We start from the raw sequence: 21507 nt of genomic DNA, 5'->3' as shown, positions 1-21507 counted from the left end.
ACGGAAAAGGCTAAAGCAGAAGCCTTACCGTTTACAATTGCTACAAGCCCTGACACCCGATGACAAAGTCAAACGCTTTGAATTTTCGGCGCGGTTGCAACAGCTCATGGAAGAGGATGCGTTCAGTGCGAAACTTGTTTTCAGTGATGAAGCAACATTTTTTCTTAATGGTGAAGTGAACAGACACAATGTGCGAATCTGGGCGGTAGAGAATCCTCACGCATTTGTGCAGCAAATTCGCTATTCACCAAAAGTTAACGTGTTTTGTGCAATCTCACGGTTTAAAGTTTACGGCCCCTTTTTCTTCTGCGAAAAAAAACGTTACAGGACACGTGTATCTGGACATGCTGGAAAATTGGCGCATGCCACAAGTGGAGACCGACAGCGCCGACTTCATCTTTCAACAGGATGGTGCTCCACCACACTTCCATCATGATGTTCGGCATTTCTTAAACAGGAGATTGGAAAACCGATGGATCGGTCGTGGTGGAGATCATGATCAGCAATTCATGTCATGGCCTCCACGCTCTCCCGACTTAACCCCATGCGATTTCTTTCTGTGGGGTTATGTGAAAGATTCAGTGTTTGAACCTCCTCTACCAAGAAACGTGCCAGAACTGCGAGCTCGCATCAACGATGCTTTCGAACTCATTGATGGGGACATGCTGCGCCGAGTGTGGGAGGAACTTGATTATCGGCTTGATGTCTGCCGAATCACTAAAGGGGCACCGAGCGAGGTGGCGCAGTGGTTAGCACACTGGACTCGCATTCGGGAGGACGACGGTTCAATCCTGTTTCCAGCCATCCTGATTTAGGTTTTCCGTGATTTCCCTAAATCGCTTCAGGCAAATGCCGGGATGGTTCCTTTGAAAGGGCACGGCCGATTTCCTTCCCAATCCTTCCCTAACCCGAGCATGAGCTCCGTCTCTAATGACCTCGTTGTCGACAGGACATTAAACACTAACCACTACTACTACTACTAAAGGGGCACATATCGAACATTTGTGAATGCCTACAAAAACTTTTTGAGTTCTTGTATGTGTGTGCAAAGCATTGTGAAAATATCTCAAATAATAAAGTTATTGTAGAGCTGTGAAATCGCTTCAATCATTTGTAATAACCCTGTATGTTTCTCAATGTACTTTGATCCACTGGAGACATGTGTGATCTCTACTGACTGTACTCTGTTTCCTAGATATGAACGAAACCATTTGAGAAGCACTCCCCTTACTCCTAGTGCCTCTAACTTGTGCGATAGCTTCTGGTGGTCAACTGTATCAAATGCCTTAGACAGGTCTGGGAAAAGGCCATTTACATAGCTGTTATCATCTAGTGCTCCTAAAACTGTTTTTTTTTTTAAATTGTGCTGTTGCAAATTCTGTACCTCTACCATGCCGAAACCATGCTGGTCATTGCAGAAGAGGTTGAATTTACTTAGATAGCTCATCTGAGACAGTTGTAACATTACCTCTAGGGCCAGTTTAATTGTTTCATATTTTAATTTTACTTTACTACACTTTGTATAGCTAGTTTTTCTGTTTTGTCGACAACTTAGACAGTTGTAAAATTACCTCTAGGGCCATTTTCATTGTTTCGAATTTCATGTTTACTTTACTACACTTTGTATAACTAGTTTTTCTATTTTATCAACATTCTTCACATGGCGGGAGAGGTATCGAATGATAACTTGATTTGATTAGTTCTAGTGCTTTCTCTGGTGATTTTCAGAGATGAGAGAAGGCTTCTGTGCGGTTTCATTTACTGCGTTGGCGACACTGCTAACACGAAAAATCTTTGTTGATTCTGTTTTGAATATTGTGTTTATGGTTGGTGTGTGTGTGTATGTTATGTTTGGTAAGAGTTAATTGGAGGCCAGGATAAGTCTATTACTGAAATTGTTGCTCAGAAGAAACCCCATACATACTAATTTCCATTTCCGGTGAGTCTCACAGGGTGTTTATTTTGGGAAAGTTGTAATTTTTAATGTTAATATCAGTTTGTAAGTACTTTTTTCATTTCGAATTTAATATGACAGCGCTCTCGGGCGTTGAATGGCAGTGTAAACAATAAATTCCCGGGTGTGAGAAAACATATGGGGAAAATAGAGTAATCGACTAATATAGCCATTTCTAATAGTGTCTTTGCCGTTGGTCAATTAGAAAAGATTTTTGAAATTTCCATTTGCACGTGCGATACAAATTAATGGTATATTATCTCGTAAACAAAATTAAAACATGGTTGTTGTTGTTGTTGTTGTTGTTGTTGTAGTCTTCAGTCCAGAGACTGGTTTGATGCAGCTCTCCAAGCTACTCTATCCTGCGCAAGGTTCTTCATCTCCCAGTACCTACTGCAACTTACATACATCTGAATCTGTTTAGTGTATTCATGTCTAGGGGACTATTTTACCTCCGGAATATTTTACCCAAGAGGACGCCATCATCATTTAATCATACAGTAAAGCTGCATGGCCTCGGGAAAAATTACGGCCGTAGTTTCCCCTTGCTTTCAGCCGTTCGCAGTACCAGCACAGCAAGGCCGTTTTGGTTATTGTTACAAGGCCAGATCAGTCAATCATCCAGACTGTTGCCCTTGCAACTACTGAAAAGGATGCTGCCCCTTTTCAGGAACCACACGTTTGTCTGGCCTCTCAACAGATACCCCTCCGTTGTGGTTGTACCTACGGTACGGCTCTCTGTATCGCTGAGGCACGCAAGCCTCCCCACCAACGGCAAGGTCCATGGTTCATGGGGGGGTGGGGGGTGATAGTATAGAAGTTGAAATCATGTAGAGAGTTTCAGAGAGAGCATTATGGAATGATTGACAAGAATGGGGGAAAGAAATACAGGAGAAGAAGAATGCATAGCTTTGAGAGATGAAATAGTGAAGACAGCAGAGGACCAAGTAGGTAAAAAGACGAGGGCTAATAGAAATCCTTGAGTAACAGAAGAGATACTGAATTTAATTGATGAAAGGAGAAAATATAAAAATGCAGTAAATGAAACAGGCAAAAAATAATACAACAGAGATCGCTAGAGGGCAAATCTAAGGATGTAGAGGCGTATATCACTAAGGGTAAGATAGATACTGCCTACAGGAAAATTAAAGACACCTTTGGGGAAAAGAGAACCACTTCTATGAACATCAAGAGCTCAGATGGAAACCCAGTTCTAAGCAAAGAAGGGAAAGCAGAAAGGTGGAAGGAGTATATAGAGGGTCTATACAAGGGCGATGTACTTTAGGACAATAGTATGGAAATTGAAGAGGATGTAGATGAAGATGAAATGGGAGATATGATACTGCGTGAAGAGTCTGACAGAGCACTGGAAGAACAAAGTCGAAACACGCCCCTGGGAGTAGACAGCATTCCATTAGAACTACTGATAGCCTTGGGAGAGCCAGCCCTGATAAAACTCTACCATCTGGTGAGCAAGATGTATGAGACAGGCGAAATGCCCTCAGACTTCAAGAAGAATATAATAATTCCAATCCCAAAGAAAGCAAGTGTTGACAGATGTGAAAATTACCGAATTATCAGTTTAATAAGCCACAGCTGCAAAATACTAACACGAATTCTTTAGAGAGGAATGGAAAAACTGGTAGAAGCCGACTTCGGGGAAGGTCAGTTTGGATTCTGTAGAAATGTTGGAACATGTGAGGCAGTACTGACCCTATGACTTATCTTAGAAAATAGATTAAGGAAAGGCAAACCTACATTTGTAGCATTTGTAGACTTAGAGAAAGCTTTTTACAATGTCGATTAGAATACTCTCTTTCAAATTCTAAAGGTGGCAGGGGTAAAATACAGGGAGCGAAAGGCTATTTACAGTTTGTACAGAAACCAGATGGCAGTTATAAGAGTCGAGGGGCATGAAAGAGAAGCAGTGGTTGGGAAGGGAGTGAGACAGGTTTGTACCTATCCCCGATGTTATTCAATCTGAATATTGAGCAAGCAGTAAAGGAAACAAAAGAAAAATTCAGAGTAGGGATTAAAATTCATGGAGAAGAAACAAAAACTAAAATGAGGATAATGGAATGTAGTCAAATTAAGTCGGGTGATGTTGAGGGAATTAGATTAGGAAATGAGACACATAGAGCAGTAAAGGAGTTTTGCTATTTGGGGAGCAAAATAACTGATGATGTTCAAAGTAGAGAGGATATAAAATGTAGACTGGCAATGGCAAGGAAAGCATTTCTGAAGAATAGAAATTTGTTAACATCGAGTATAGATTTAAGTGTCAGGAAGTCGTTTCTGAAAGTACTTATATGGAGTGTAGCCATGTATGGAAGTGAAACATGGACGATAAATAGTTAAGACAGAAAGAGAATAGAAGTTTTCGAAATTAGGTGCTACAGAAGAATGCTGAAGGTTAGATGGGTAGATCACATAACTAATGACTAGGTATTGAATAGAATTGGGGAGAAGAGGAGTTTGTGGCACAACTTGACCAGAAGAAGGGATCGGTTGGTAGGACATGTTCTGAGGCATCAAGGGATCACCAGTTTAGTATTGGAGGGCAGCGTGGAGGGTAAAAATCGTAGGGGGAGACCAAGAGATGAATACACTAAGCAGATTCAGAAGGATGTAGGTTGCAGTAGGTACTAGGAGATGAAGAAGCTTGCACAGGATAGAGTAGCATGGAGAGCTGCATCAAACCAGTCTCAGGACTGAAGACCACAACAACAACAACAACAACTATCACCAGCGAAATAATGCTGGATACGTGACAACGTAATCGATCCTTCGAACTGTTTTGATTATTGACGTTTGTTTGTAATGTGTATTAACAAACTGCCATGTAGTTAAGTTCTATGATATGTATACAGCTTCTCTTAATCTGTTGGGTTACATCGTCTGATTTTCACGTTGGAATGTTCATGAGCAGTGTATGTTGAAAATTGGTTAACTCACAGTATTTTTCATTCTGGCTTTTGATTTCCAACAAATTATTCAGATAACAACTTGTTTTCTGCTTCAGGTGGTGAGCAACATTTCTGGGTCATGGATCGGAAATATAATCAGTGAGTATTGATTTCAACATAATTCTCTAAGGAATCCCAATATTATTTGCAGTAAAAGTTATATTTCTTATAAAAACTGAAGCAATCATTTTGCAGTAGGCCTATTACATATGGCACTAGTTCTAAGAGTTGTCATTTGCATTGTGGTGTTAACAAAGAATTAATTTGACTTATGAGTGTCAATGGAAGAAGTGATAACAACAGTACTGACACACAAGAAAATTGTGTGTGGTTTATGTTAATTGCTGTATTGATGGGCCATAGGATTTCAATTTTTTTTTTATCAAATTTCTAAGATTCCCAGACTGGCTGCAATATTAAGGAATCTGCCAGATGTGTATTGTAAGCCACTTCTTTTGTGGATGTATAATATTTCCTTAAGTTTCCTCCAATTGATCTCACCCTAACATCTGCTTTTCCTACAATTTGTTTTATATGGTCAAGGACAATCTGCCGAGTTCTTGAAGGCCCTGGAACTAATCAAAATGTGACCCAACACTTAGTAGGCTCGTATTTATTTCATTATACAACAGTGCAAAACTGTATTGAATGCCTTTTGGAAGTCCGGAATGTGGGTTCATCAGGGGCACAATTGTAGTTGGCGCACTGAATTTCATAGGTGAAGAGAGTGAGGTGAGTGCAGTATCACTGTGTCCATGTTGATTTTTACAAAGGAAATTATCACTGTCCAAACATCATATAATGTGAGAGCATAAAACATGTTGCGTAAGGGTCAGTCCAAATGAAATCGTCCAATAAAAATTAAGTTGGTTGCTTGACCATTTTTAAGTATTTCAATTTTTTTATATGTGATTACGGTATAACTGAGAAGTTCAAAGCAGTTTTTTTTTTTTAAAATTACCTTTCATCTTTACTGAATGGCAGCCATTTTTATTTGTAAGCACATGATGATGTTTCAGTTAAGAGATGTTAGCAAAAATATGAATATCACTGCACTGGGTTAAGTTACAACATTGCAATTGACATGACTGTTTTTAAAAAAGTGACCCCTACAATATTGTCTATTGCACAAAATACCTTAAATTAAAAAATAACCGGTCAAAATGACTTCCAGAGTTTGGTATCCAAATTTTCAAAAATCCACTTTTTCGGCCAAAAAATAACAAACAAGGAGTGATTTACGAGAGTCTGCCTTTTTTATAGTTAGGTATCATACACTGCCAGCCTCGTATAGAGAAAGAACACTTACAAATGTCCCCTTAATTTTTTATGAATTTTTGAAATGTGAAAATTTTCATTTTTTTGTAAAGTTTGTGGCTAGTTATCTCAGGTGGGAATGAATATAAAAAATATGATTTTTGCACAGTTTGTACACCTATGTGATAACAACATACTTTAAAAATTTTGACATTGATATCTAACTGTGAACAAAGGTATGAATTTTTGAAAATGAGGAGATAATTTACATTACTCTAAAACTGATCTTATGCCTGTTGCCTATTCATGTGTCATATTGGCGGGATATAATGAATTATTATTGAAGTAAGGTACTGAATTATATTTAAAAAAGTGGAAACATCACTGAAATTAACGCATATATTATTTTGACATACTTAAAGATTTTCGATTAACATCCTTCAAGATGCAACTGTTCCTAAACTTTGTGGTGAACGTTAAGAACACTTATTTCTTCAGTCAGCTTTTGTGATATAGAATGAGACCTCCCAGTTGCTGTGGTAAGGTCAAGCACTGAAAGTTTCCTTAAAACATTTTTCATTGGTATAGATTTCTTGAGTGATGTTCTTGGGCCAGCAGGATGGTATAAATGTACAAAAACGTCATTGTTTTCCAAACTTATTATTTCAACCTCTGCAAGCCACCACTGTCCGTCATACACACATGCCACTATTTCATTCACCGTTAACAATAGAGATGTAATTTTACTGACACAATGATCCTCATAAATTTCAGTTTCTTATGTTATATTGCATCGAACTAAGTTTTCTGCAATGCCAAGGAATTGTGGAAACGCCTTGTTCCTTTTATTGGTATAGGCCCTTCAGTTTTCAAATGTGGTTTGAAGGTTGTTTTCATATGCAGAACCACTTCTTTCTTGATCAGAAAATAGGTAATGCCTTCAATATTATCCTTGCAGAAGAGATACATGTGCTGGTCTGTGATAATTTGGTCTGTGGTTGGTCTTTGTACGCTGGCTTTACTTACTTCACGTTTTGTTGTACCTCCTACTCCATCACATGCATTTTTACCATGGCGAGATTCAAATAAGTGCCACTCTGCCTCCAACCCAAAGTCTACTTTGTGGTTGCACAAATTTGAAAAATTCTTTTTGTTCCAATACTGACTACCACTTCCATTTGAAAAGTATATCAGCTTCTCAACCTTGGGAAATTTTCTTTTATGTAATTTTTTTACATACTTTTGAAATACATGTACAGTGTGTAAACTTTTAGATGGCAGACCTCTCCCTAGTCCTGAATCGGTAGAAGTCGGTAAACGTCGGGAGGCTTCGGTAGGCACGCAGTTTCGACTGCTGCCAACATTACGTAGCTGACTGTGTTATACAAGGTAGCCATTATCGTCTGCTTTGTTATTGTTTTGTGCTGTACTGTTCTGCGTGTTTTTATTGTGCTGTTGTGCTAAACATTATCAAAATGAGTGAAGAGGCAGATGCTGGCCCGTCTCGGGAGTCGCCAACAACCCCTACTGGTAGGCCTACGGTTGGTTTCACAAAAGTTTCATTGCAATCGGATGAATGGTTTGTGAGTGCATAGTAGAAATTTTTTTTATATATATATATGCACTGCAACTGGTAGGCGTGCCTTGTCCCCCCACCCCCTCCCCCCAACGGTTCCTCTCCCCTCGCCAGCCAATGCTTGCTTCGTCCTCTCCCCGCACTCCCCTGACATCTCTGCCGTCTTACAGTTAACACACTATACAGCCAAAGCATTGTGCTCCAAGTAGTCACTTAGAATGCAAAGTGAAGAACTACAAACTTCATCTTTCTCATTTTTAAAGTAGATAATAAATGGATGCACTGTTGCCTAGTCATTGACCCAGTGGTACCCTTGTATTGTATCCTGAATCACAAATGTAAAATTTTCTGCAAAATCAGCTATCACTATGCATGAAGTTTTGCTTTTTTGTCCTTCAAAAACTTACTTTGGATTTTAGAAACATAGTGGTGACTTTTGAGTTTTTGTAAGTTATCAGTTAAAGATTCCAAGCACTCTTCCTGAGATTTAACCACTGTTATCATTTCTGTCCTGTCAATTGTGACCCACTGTTTGAAGGTAATACTGTCTGGCATTTCCTCATCATATTCGTGAAACAATTCAATAACGGTTTTCTTACCAGGCCATTTATTACAGAAACTTATCACGCAGTCATAACTGTTAGCATCACAGACCATTAAATGTAGTAACTCTCTGTAGTTAAGATCACTGAGTTTTGCACCTGCAATCATCAGTTTGACATTTTGACGATATAACCAAACACATACAGAGTGTGTCCCTGAGGATCCAGCCAAAATACACCACTTAGGGCAGAGGTCACAAAATTTTGACCTTCCAATTTTGTGTTCAGAATGAGAATTTCTGCTTTGTTACTTTAACTCCATTTATAACAGCTCTTTTCCTATCCTTTCAACCCGGGCACATTCTACTGTTTTCATCATCTTAAAAAAACTGCTGGATCTTTTTAATTGTTTCTTCACTTATACCTACTCCTTTCTTCTTTTCTAAAATTGGAAGAATGCCTTGCTCTTTCACTAGTTTTTGGGTTAGTTTAACCAAATCTACATCTACATCTATACTCCGCGAGCCACCTTACGGTGTGTGGCGGAGGGTACTTATTGTACCACTATCTGATCCCCCCTTCCCTGTTCCATTCACGAATTGTGCGTGGGAAGAACGACTGCTTGTAAGTCTCCGTATTTGCTCTAATTTCTCGGATCTTTTCGTTGTGATCATTACGCGAGATATATGTGGGCGGTAGTAATATGTTGCCCATCTCTTCCCGGAATGTGCTCTCTCGTAATTTCGATAATAAACCTCTCCGTATTGCGTAACGCCTTTCTTGAAGTGTCCGCCACTGGAGCTTGTTCAGCATCTCTGTAACGCTCTCGCGCTGACTAAATGTCCCCATGACGAATCGCGCTGCTTTTCGCTGGATCATGTCTATCTCTTCTATTAATCCAACCTGGTAAGGGTCCCATACTGATGAGCAATACTCAAGAATCGGACGAACAAGCGTTTTGTAAGCTACTTCTTTCGTCGATGAGTCACATTTTCTTAGAATTCTTCCTATGAATCTCAACCTGGCGCCTGCTTTTCCCATTATTTGTTTTATGTGATCATTCCACTTCAGATCGCTCCGGATAGTAACTCCTAAGTATTTTACGGTCGTTACCGCTTCCAATGATTTACCACCTATGGCATAATCGTACTGGAATGGATTTCTGCCCCTATGTATGCGCATTATATTACATTTATCTACGTTTAGGGAAAGCTGCCAGCTGTCGCACCATGCATTAATCCTCTGCAGGTCTTCCTGGAGTACGTACGAGTCTTCTGATGTTGCTACTTTCTTGTAGACAACCGTGTCATCTGCAAATAGCCTCACGGAGCTACCGATGTTGTCAACTAAGTCATTTATGTATATTGTAAACAATAAAGGTCCTATCACGCTTCCTTGCGGTACTCCCGAAATTACCTCTACATCTGCAGATTTTGAACCGTTAAGAATGACATGTTGTGTTCTTTCTTCTAGGAAATCCTGAATCCAATCACAAACCTGGTCCGATATTCCGTAAGCTCGTATTTTTTTCATTAAACGTAAGTGCGGAACCGTATCAAATGCCTTCCTGAAGTCCAGGAATACGGCATCAATCTGCTCGCCAGTGTCTACGGCACTGTGAATTTCTTGGGCAAATAGGGCGAGCTGAGTTTCACATGATCTCTGTTTGCGGAATCCATGTTGGTTATGATGAAGGAGATTTGTATTATCTAAGAACGTCATAATACGAGAACACAAAACATGTTCCATTATTCTACAACAGATTGACGTAAGCGAAATAGGCCTATAATTATTCGCATCTGATTTATGACCCTTCTTGAAAATGGGAACGACCTGCGCTTTCTTCCAGTCGCTAGGTACTTTACGTTCTTCCAGCGATCTACGATAAATTGCTGATAGAAAGGGGGCAAGTTCTTTAGCATAATCACTGATGAGAAACGTTGAATTCATGAACTATTTTTTTCTCTTGAACATGAGTCAGGGAGAAAATTTAAATTTTGACTTTGTCCTCTTTAGATGTCACTGAAAATTTAATTTTTAATTTCTCTATTAAGCTCAAATATTCGGTGTCAGATGATACTGGTGGCAGGTTTTCTTCTTCTTTAGAAATAATGTTGGTATCTGTATTATCAAAGCATGATTCCAAGTCTTTTCTGATTTTGTCTGAAATTTGTTGTACCTTATTTTCAATAACTGCTTTCCTTTTTCTGCTACTTAATTTTATTATTTTGGAAGCAGGAGATACGTCTAACTTAGAACAAGCAAAATCCAATATGCTATGCGCTTCCTCATTAGGAATATAAATGTCATTAACAACATTACATGATTCTGGTTCTGGATTTAATACAAATATTTTTGAGTAATAATGTGCGCACAGGGAATTTGCAGGAATCACATTACGTTTCACTTGGGAAGCTGGGATAACTCTCACATAATAAGGACAAATGTACAAGTTTTATTTCCCTCAAACCTTTAGTAATAGGCTTTTTATGAACTTCAAGTGGCTCACAGCACTTCCTTCCAAAAATGTAGTTGTACTTCTTCTCATGATACTCACACATGATGTTACAGAACTTACTAGAAATTTAAACAAAGTTTGTCTAACTTCATCAAAGTCATTGACATTTTTCAAGTTTTTTGAAACTGAACCGTAAACTGTTTTGTGACGTACATAACTTGCTACCTGCCCAACAGAGCACTGGTCATCCATGTTATTGCATTCCAGTCAATCTCTCAAAATTAATTACAAATTGCACACAAACAAAGCACATAACACATGAAGTATGTACATCCACTCTAACAGAGGTTTCAGAACAGACTGACTACAACAATGCCACACCCAGCAATAATGTACTTTTGCAATGCCACACTCAGCAATAATGTACTTCTTTATTGACAATAAACCTAAACGTAAATGGGCCTTTTTTTTACTGTAGAACAAAAGCGAAAGCTCGGATAGTTAAATATTGCATTATAAATAAACTAAGTGAATTTTGGGTGATAGAGTAAACTAATTATATGTCACAATTAAATTTTATTACAATGAAACAATAAACCATTTAAATAGGCAACAGCCATGAGATCAGTAGTAGAGTAATGTGAATTATTTCTTTATTTTCAAAAATTCATATCTTTGTTCACAGTCAGATATCAATGTTGAAATTTTTGCAGTACTTTGCTATCATGTAGGTGTACAAACTGCGCAAAAATCATATTTTTATATTCAGTCCCACCTTAGATAACTAACCCCAAACTTTACAAAACTGAAAATTTTCAAATTTCAAAAATTCATAAAAAATTAAGGAAACATTTGTAAGTGTTCTTGCTGTATATGAGGCTAGTAGTGTATGAGGGAAAAAAAATAGATTCTCATAAATCACTCCTTGTTTGTTATTTTTGGGCCTATAAAGTTGATTTTTGAAAATTTGGATGCCAAACTTTGGAGGTCATTTTGACTGGTTATTTTTTAATTTAGGGTATTATGTGTAATAGACAATGTTGTAGAGAACCCTTTTCTAAAAACAGTCATGTCAATTGTAATGTTGTAACTTAACCCAGTGCAGAGATATTAAAATTTTCGTTAATGTCTCCAGACTGAAAAATCGTTGCGCACCTACAAATAAAAATGGCCCCCATTCAGTAAAGGTGCAAGATAAATTATTTTAAAAAACTGTTTTGAACTTCTCAAGCATAGGGCAATCACACATATATATAAAAAAAATATTTAAAAATGGTCAAGCAACCATTGCTGGACCACTTCATATGGATTGACCCATTATTCTACAAAATACTGACATCTCAGCAATATCAGTTTGTAATTACGTGCATTTGTTGGATGACCCCTCATGAAAACAGGAATGACCAGCAACTTTTTCCAGTGGCTTGGTACCCACTGTTTCTACAGCGAGCGTTGAGAAACTATTGCTAGAAGAGGATGATGAATATCTCTATAATCTCATGGGTGTTTCATACTATCCACAAGCCTTTCCACTGTTGAACATGTTTAGTTTATTTTCTGTTCTGCAATCTCTTAGCTCAGTTATACAATTTCAACTTTCATCCGGTTGTTCAAAGAAGAAATTGAATTATGACCTCCCACAATTAAACTGTTTTTGATCCCAATTTCAGTATTCTCTCTGTCATTGTTTTTGTGCCACTATGTTCACTGAACAACTGAATAGATGATTTTGATCAGCTTGTTGCCTTTTTGTAGGAACAAAATTTCGTAAATTTTTAATCAGGTTGCTTTACAAACTTTTGAAATTGATTGAATTCTCTCCTTATGCTCATTTTTTTCCTTCGGTTAGCTTTTGTCAATTAGGTTTTGACTTTTCTTAAATCTTGGACTCAACTCTGTTTGTCGTCATAGCTATTGAACCACAATGGGTCATTCCCATTCCTCATAACCTTCCCGCAGCACGTACAAGTCTAAGGCTCGTCATACAATGCTTTTGAATTTGACCCATTTTTGCTCCACATCTTCAAGCCTAGATCTGAATGTTTGGTGTTGACTACTCAGATACTCTGCAGTTTGTCTCATGTCATTCTTCTTAAGCAAAATTTTTTCCTATCTTTCATAAAGCCTTTATAATATCAATTTAATTGATATTATTACAGTTTCATTATCACTCATAATGTCATCTACATTAACTGATTCAGAAAGTTGGAGTCTATTAGTTTTTAGTATGTCTGAGGCATTGCCCACATGAGTCTGTTTTCCATTGGCTTAAAAGTCATTTTTAGACAACACATTCAAAACAATGTCACTCAAATCCCTGTGCTTGGCACCAGTTTTAATCACATGACATTCCCACTCTGTAGATGGCAAATTACAGTCTCCCACTATTACACCAGCATGAACAGCAAAGTTAATCATAGTACTCTTCAACTCACTCTGAAGTGATCTGACACTACACCACCTGATGGAGGTGGTCTGTAAAAGCATTCAATGACCATATTCGACCCACCTTTGATGCTTAACTTCACTCAAATTATTTCACTTTCCTGTAATATCCTCAGTAGATGCTATAGAGTTCTTGACAGCAATTAATATGCTGCCACTATCAGTATATAACCTGTCCGTGCAGTATATATTCCCGTCTGAATTCAGGATTTTGCTGCTCGTCAGTTCAGATTTCATGTCGATTTCATTTTTTGATATTATGTGGGAATTATTACCTGTAGTTAGCGATTCTGGTTCTGGGAGCTTAGCATGGACGTTCCTGCAGAATATCATGTTAACAGTTCCTCCTTTTGATGTGCAAGGACAAAAGGTCTTACCTGAGATAATGTAACTGATAGATATTTGATTCCGGCAGGCAGTTCATCATTGACCCTGAGCAGGTTTCCTTCTAACTTAAAAATCCATGTGTGTATGCCACCTATATTCTGCTATCCAGGTAGTCATTTCTGTTGTGCAGTGCACCACTGACATATTGAAAGGGGCTTTCCCATTCTCTACCTGATAGTGGAAGTCAAAAAAGTTGCATGGAAAAAACGGAAATGATCGTATGGCACTGTTGGCCGGGAGACCCCATTCAGGGGAATTCGGCCATCATATTGAAAGTCCTTTTTAGGTGACGCCACATTGGTGACTTGCGAGTCAATGATGATAAAAATGATGATGAAGGAAACACAACACCCAGTCCCCTACCGGGAATCGAACCCGGGCCCCCTGCATGGTAGGCAGTAACGCTACAGCCACGCTACGGAGGCGGACAAAAGTTACATTCTAGATTGTCACAGAATCATCTGAGTGTGTGGTTTAGACCTTCTGCTCAGCTGCAAAGTAGAAGACTGTGATCAATTCCGAGTATTGTGCTGCAGATAATGAGAACTGCATTTGCACCCAGTGTGTGATGCTAGCTGCCTTCATCAATACAGCCGGCTATCTCAAGTATCTGAGAATGAGTTCAGGTGCCAGGCATAATTTGTGCTGACATGAGCTGCCTTTAGCATCCAGTTGAACCCACAGCATTCAGTGGTCACCAGCAAAGTCTCCTAAAGAGTGTCTTGGATGATACCTCCAAGCAGACAAACCTAGGGCACACTGGCATTCTTTCCCAACCAGCCTCCTGTTTCCCTGAGGTGCTCCATTACCTGCCTAATGTGGGAGCTCCTGATGATGAACACACCCACCCTCTGTGATTTTCTGGGTTCAGCAGCGTCTCATACCTCTTGATAAAGACCGAGCGAGGTGGCGCAGTGGTGAGACACTGGACTCGCATTCGGGAGGACAACGGTTCAATCCTGTGTCCGGCCATCCTGATTTAGGTTTTCCGTGATTTCCCTAAATCGCTCCAGGTGAATGCCGGGATGGTTCCTTCCAAAGGGCACGGCTGACTTCCTTCCCCGTCCTTCCCTGATCCGATGAGACCGATGACCTCGCTGTCTGGTCTCCTTCCCCAAACAACCCAACCCTCTTGATAAAGCATAAGTGGGTAGCTCCACTACCAGTTCCCATATTGGCTTTCCAGCCAGAGATATGTGATCCGTACACTGTTCGCCAGTCACCAGCTAATAGCAATGATAGCAACAGTCCTTGCTGGACTGCAGCTTTTGATCTGAAATGGCTTAGTATGGCCATAACTGACAAGAAAAGTTAGATAGAAACATGATCTAACTGCTTTGTTCATAAAATTAATAACAATGTTGCCCTATTCATATGTTATGTTAGTTTTTTTTTTTTTTTATCAACAAGCACCTACCCTATTGGGATTTATTAGGGATAATTGGCCAGTTAAGTTGCCTGTGTGTTTCACATCCAGTTTGAGAAATTTAGAATTATAAAGGATCTGCATTCAAAAAAGATGTTTTGTCCTTACAAGTCATTTGATTACCAAATGAAACTGGATCATTTCTTGTTTCCAGATAGTAGTATTGTATTCAAAATTTGGTGCGGTAGAAATAAGGCAATGGCTGTCTCGGAAAATGTTCTGGGGCCATATATTCAAGGTGGTGCCATAGGCAAGCATCATAAAACCTTTTCTTTCTCTGTGCCCTCAGATGCTTCCAATTGAGGAAAACTTTTCCTTACACAGTTCAGTATTTTGCTGTTTACCAAGGGACATGTCGGAGATTTCTAGATTTCTATGAAGACTCCCGAGAAACTCATCTGAATCAAGTATGTGCATTCAGTGCTGATAGTACTCCAGTGAACTGTAGCAAAAACATTTGGTTTTTGTCTTACTGAAAAATAAAAATCCATCTACAATTTTTGTAGCCCTCTCTTCCTCAGTTGCGTGTAATATTTCGGTATATTTATAATTTTTACTTAGGGACCGTCTGACAGCAACTGTATAAAACACAATTTTAGTGCCATGCATGTTTCACCTTTATTTTCTGCAAGGCGTCATCAGTGGTAGACTGCGTGGGAGATTTCCTACATATTATGCTCCTGTTGCGTTTTTGGTGTTGTTCTTCTTCTTATAAATGCCGATTTGTGGTTTTTTCCCCACATTTCACAGCACTATGAACTGAACACTTGTTTCGATGCAATGTTTTGGTTTCTGTTGCTGACTGTCAGGCATGGCACTAAAATTGTGCTTTATTCAGTTGCTGTCAGATGGTCCATATGTAAAAATTATTAATATACTGTAAAAATCCTTCTGTTTTGAGATCTAACTGCAACAGTTATGCCATAAGTACTACTGTAAAACTTGGTCTCAAAACATTTCATTATGATGTAGAGACATTAGTTCTAAAAATCGTCAGTGAATTTGGTACCTCTGCATCAAATGTTCAGTCACTGAGAGAATTTTCAGAGCTTGTGGAGCTAGAGTTTAAGGAAATATTACGAGACATCTGTACAAGATGGCTCTCGCTATGTCCTGCAGTTGCCAAAATTGTCTACTGCTGGCCTGCCATCAAATCATATTTTATTGCAAAGGGCAAGGAAGATTGTTCAAGATGAATTTGGCAGTTTGCGACATCAAATGGGGAGCACGATGCTTAAGAAACTAAACATTCACTTCATGAATATTATCTACATTTTCTGCTACATATTTTGTCCCTGTTTGAAACTGCTGTTAGAAAAGTAGAAAATGGCTTAGTTACTTCTGTTCAGTTGGACGTTTTATTTTTGTGTTAACACAGTATTAAAACTTAATTTTTGATATGTTCGGAAGCTATAGGTACAACAGCTTTGTTGTATTACTTATGATACTTGTAGTAAACTATGAGCATGTTCATCGTTCTGTATGATTGAGAAGTTCTCCAGCCCAGTGTTTCCAGAAAGGTGGCACCCTAGGTGTACTTCTTGTAAAGTTCAAGTTTAATAGTGTTTCATTTAGCATAATGTTTCCATTACTGCTACTGTGTTTTAATCCATAACTGCTTTCTTAAGTCTCATGATACATTTATCCTTAACAGTTCTAATGTTAAAATCAATAACTGGCGTTCTGACATAAATTTCCTCTAAATGATGTCATGGCATTCTACAATGTTTGTTATTCACAGAAAACAGTTTTATGATCATAAAACCATGGAAGATCTTAAGTACGTTATCTTCTGTGTGCCAACCTTAACCCATCGCCTTCCAACCTACTAATAATCTCTATAATTTCAGCTTATATTAAATATTTATGAACTTTTACTGATGACAGTAATTTATGTTGTGCTGTAAGGTGTTTTTTTAAAAAAATGAAAAAAAAGAAATTTTTACACATTGTTTTGTAAAGTAATACCTTTTTATAAAACATTGTAAAGTGATTTCCACATTTACTGATGAAATTGTTTTATATGCTGTAACAGTGAATATTGTGGTTGTAAACAAAAACAAACTGTGCGTGTACCACGTACCTAGTGCAGCCTAGTGATTTAGTCCACTTGGCTTTAATTTTACTTTGCTAGCAGTTCGCACTTGTCTCGTGATTGAGATATGACTGACATAACACTAGTAAGCTAGGAAGCCAAATTCTAGTCATTGTACTATCTCTTATTATTGGTTTTGTGTTGGTCTTTGAAAATGACAGAAATTTGAAATATGTAAGGTCGTTGGAAAATTAAAAGTATGGTCAAGACATAAGAAAAGTTATTAAAAGTGCATCCAAATGGCCTTGACATCTCACAGCATTTTCATGCAAACTGGAGCTAATCCAAGAGACATGCATGAATGGACAATGTCGCTGTGCAGAAGTAAACCACTTTAATCAGCTCACTTCATTGTACTCCCTCCTATAATCACAAAATATTTCTCTTGTAACTCACTAATACATAAAAATCAGCAAACAAAACAATGATTTCAATTTTGGTACTAGAAATTCATTGCCTGTCTTCCCGCCCCGCGTTGGTTATGTCAAAGAATCATCCCTTTGGCTATGCGAACCAACTTGTTACTAACGTCTGAGCAGTAGATAAGCACCGCCATGACTGCCACTGTCTCTGATCTAGACTGTAGCCAAACCAAACAGGTAAACCTTAATGAATTATTGTGGATCACTGGGATATATTTCTCGTGATAGTTTCAACCCTTTATTATCACACATCCTTTAACTACTATTCATGTTGTGTATCTAAAAATGTCTCGTTGGAGATTGTTTTTAATTATGAAAATCCATTGGGTGTCTATTGGGTTTATATCTGAAGGTAAAATTGACTGATTTTCAGCAAACGATTAGAGTTATTCTTCAATTGCCTGAAACCATCTGTACTGTTCTTTATATCTTCCTTCTGATGATGACAGATCTGAATTCTCTGAGTTTTTAGAGTAATGGACCATGTAATCATTCATCCTTATTGGTTTTGGAACTTTTTATGATCTTCTGAACATTTGAATATGTTATGAAGATGCAAAATTTTTATTTGTGTCTGATAAATTTAGATCTTCTGAACCTAATTTATAGAATAAAATAATATATTTGTTTCTCATTATTCTCATCAACAGTCTTATGAAAAGGATAATTTGCTTCTCACCATAAAGGTGACACATTGAGTTGCACACAGGCACAAGAAGAAGACTGTTACACATTGAGCTTTTAGCCAAAGCCTTCTTCAGATAGAAAACACACATTCATAAATTTTGCCTAGAACAGCATATGGAAGCATGTGCAACAGAATTAGATTTTCACAAAAAATCTTTCATAATATTAAGTGTATATCGAGCACCTGCAGGTAACTTTAATCTGTTTGTAAACCACCTTGAAGCTGTACTGGCCCATTTAACAACCAAAAACAAAGAAATAGTGGTTGCTGGTGATTTCAATGTAGATTTCCTTAAGACTCTCCCAATAAGAACTTATTTGAGTTAGTAACACTATCATTCAACTTAATTCCCACAGTAAAGTTCCCCACTAGGATAGCCACTTGCTCACAAACAGCCATTGATAATATCTTTATAGAAAAGTCCAATGAACAAAATTATATTACAAAACCAATAGTCAATGGCCTCTCAGACCATGACATGCAGTTCCTTCTGTTAAATGTTAATACTGAACAGGATATAAAATCTGTTAAATTTGAGCTCAAGAGGGTAATCAGTATGCCAAAAATTGATTATTTTAGGACACTCCTCAGAGACATTCACTGGACTGATGTTTACAGTGCTCATGGCATGAATGAAAAATATAACATTTTTGCTAATAAAGTGCTTACCTTATTTGAACACTGCTTTCCCCCAAAACTTACCAAGGTTAGAGCAAAGTCTACAAAGAAGCCATGGATTACTCGAGGAACAGGGGTATCTTGTAAAACAAAAAGAAAACTGTATCTGTCAATCCGAAACATTTCCAATGTTGATGCTATAGCGCATTATAAGAAATACTGCAAAATATTAAAGACTGTAATACGGATGTCAAAGCAAATATATTACAAGGAAAAGATAGTCATATCAGATAACAAAATAAAGACAATATGGGATATAGTGAAGGAGGAGACCGGTAGAACCAGACATGAAGAGGAACAAATAGCATTAAGAGTAAATGATACATTGGTGACAGATGTGTATAGTGTTGCAGAACTTTTTAACAAACATTTTATAACTGTTACTGAAAATATGCCCCCCTGCGGGTTCGGGGGTTAGAATAGGCCTGCGGTATTCCTGCCTGTCGTAAGAAGCGACTAATAGGAGTCTCCCCCTGCGGGTTCGGGGGTTAGAATAGGCCCGCGGTATTCCTGCCTGTCGTAAGAGGCGACTAAAAGGAGTCTTACATGTTTCGGCCTTATGTGATGGTCCCCTCTCGGGTTTGACCTCCATCTTTCTAAATTATTCCGAAGAGCGAGCCAATTGGGGAAGGGCGCCTTACGTGGTGCACTGTATCCGTCGTGCATTGAGATCTTTAGCCGGCTTTTTCGTCGTTGCAATGGTGTCCCGCTCGTTTTCCATCTCTTGGGCGAGGATACGTCCCTGGGTGTGATTCCCACGCTGCACTCTGCAGCGTTTCTTTTAACTGCGACGACGACCTTGGACAGTTTTGCACCTAAGATCCAGCACGGTAGCCAGTCCATTGTGGTGGGGCCGCCATGTACCCTCTTGGTTGTAGCCCCCTGACAACACAGGGATCGCTCTACTGATGCCTGCGCCGTTAACTCCCCACGTATGCCAAGGAGTAGATGCCCGTCTCCCTGGGGCATCAGGACTCCCGGCAATGGCCATCCTGCCAGGTGGCTATTGCTGCGGCTGGGTGGCGCCCGTGGGGAGGGCCCTTGGTCGGAGTAGGTGGCATCAGGGCGGATGACCCGCAATGAAGCGTGGTACATCATCTCTCGCTGGCGGCCAGCCGCCAGCAGTCTCTAAGCGTTCTCGGGCTCAATTTAAAGCTGAAAAGTACAATCCGAAAACGTTCCCCTCTCTGGCCACGCCGTGGGAGGAGTGTAAGTCTCAGGATGGAGGTAATAGTTATTCGCCCCGATTCTTAGTTTGTACGAGAGCTGATGGGGAGTCTTTTCTCTCCACAAAGCCTCAGTTCTTCGTCGAGCATTTAGAGAACAAGTTTGGGGAGGTGGAGGGCTTGTCAAAAATGCGCTCTGGATCGGTCCTGATCCAAACGGCATCCTCTGCCCAGTCACGACGGTTGCTTGCTTGTGACAAGTTGGGGGATGTTGCTGTTACGATCACGCCGCATAAGAGTTTAAATATGGTTCAGGGAGTTATTTACCATAAGGACCTTCTTTTGCAGTCTGATGACGAGCTGCGCGCCAACTTAGAGCGCAGGGGTGTACATCTCGTCCGGCGCGTTCATCGGGGTCTGACGGAAAATCAGATAGCTACCGGTGCCTTCATCTTGGCCTTCGAGGGTGATACGTTACCGGAAAAGGTCAAGGTGATGGTCTACCGATGTGACGTCAGGCCCTATATTCCTCCCCCGATGCGGTGCTTCAAGTGCTGGAAGTTTGGCCATATGTCTTCCCGCTGCACTTCCAGCCTCACACGTCGAGATTGCGGACGCCCGTCTCATCCCGATACTCCATGTGCCCCGCCTCCCATCTGTGTCAACTGCGGGGAGCACCATTCACCTTGCTCGCCTGACTGCGAAGTCTTTCAGAAAGAGCGCAAAATTATGGAATATAAGACCCTGGACCGGCTGACCTATACTGAGGCCAAAAGGAAATATGACAGACTCCATCCTGTGAGAATGACATCTTCTTATGCAGCCGCTACGACAACTGTACTAGCCCCATCAGTTTCGAGACTTCCAGCCAGCTCGATAAGCAGTAAGACTCCTCCTGCCCCCTTGCCCGTGGGGGGCTCTACCCAACCGGTTGCTCCTGCACCACCTACCTCAGGAGCAACCTCCTCCCACCCGTCGGGGACGTCCGTCCCCGCTTCTCAGCCGGAGAAGCGTCTAACTTCTTCGGCTACTCTCGCCAGTAAGAGTTCCCTTGGGACCCTCCCTTCCCAGGGTTCCACCAGCGGGAAGGATGACGGCCGCCAGTGGCATAAGTCCTCACCAGCGGCCGGGCGTAGGGCTTCACGATCCTCCTCTGTCCCGGAGACTGAATCGGTGAAGCCTTCCCAGCCGGTGCAACCCAAGGTTCAGTGAGAGAAGTCCAAGAGAAAGACCTCTAAGGCCAAAGAACTTGCGGTGGCGCCAACCCCACCGCACCTTTCACGCTCTGCGTCTGAGGATGCAGTAGAGATTCTAGCGTCCGCTGAGGACCTTGATCTCGCTGGTCCCTCAGACGCCATGGATGCCTCTCGTACGGGTACTGAATCGGTGGCAGTGAGTGAACAAGCGGCGTAAATTGCCTTCCCAGTCCTTTCACGCCTTTCTCAGC

At 39.9% G+C, this 21507-nt stretch overlaps 1 protein-coding gene across 1 annotated transcript in view; it reads left to right on the top strand.

Moving 5' to 3' along the window:
- Positions 1 to 1776: 1776 nt before the first annotated feature.
- Positions 1777 to 21507, top strand: part of LOC126106137 (uncharacterized) — a 134734-nt gene continuing 115003 nt past the window's right edge. Inside the window, exons 1-2 of the mRNA XM_049912380.1 lie at positions 1777 to 1939; positions 4977 to 5019. Coding sequence (XP_049768337.1) covers positions 5000 to 5019 — 20 coding nt within the window. The 5' untranslated portion in view covers positions 1777 to 1939; positions 4977 to 4999. The remainder of the gene's footprint in view (positions 1940 to 4976; positions 5020 to 21507) is intronic.

This window comes from Schistocerca cancellata, chromosome 10 (assembly GCF_023864275.1).
Source record: "Schistocerca cancellata isolate TAMUIC-IGC-003103 chromosome 10, iqSchCanc2.1, whole genome shotgun sequence".
NCBI classification, from domain to species: domain Eukaryota; kingdom Metazoa; phylum Arthropoda; class Insecta; order Orthoptera; family Acrididae; genus Schistocerca; species Schistocerca cancellata.
Note: the sequence above shows the minus strand (reverse complement) of the source record. Positions and strands in the feature narration are given on the sequence as shown.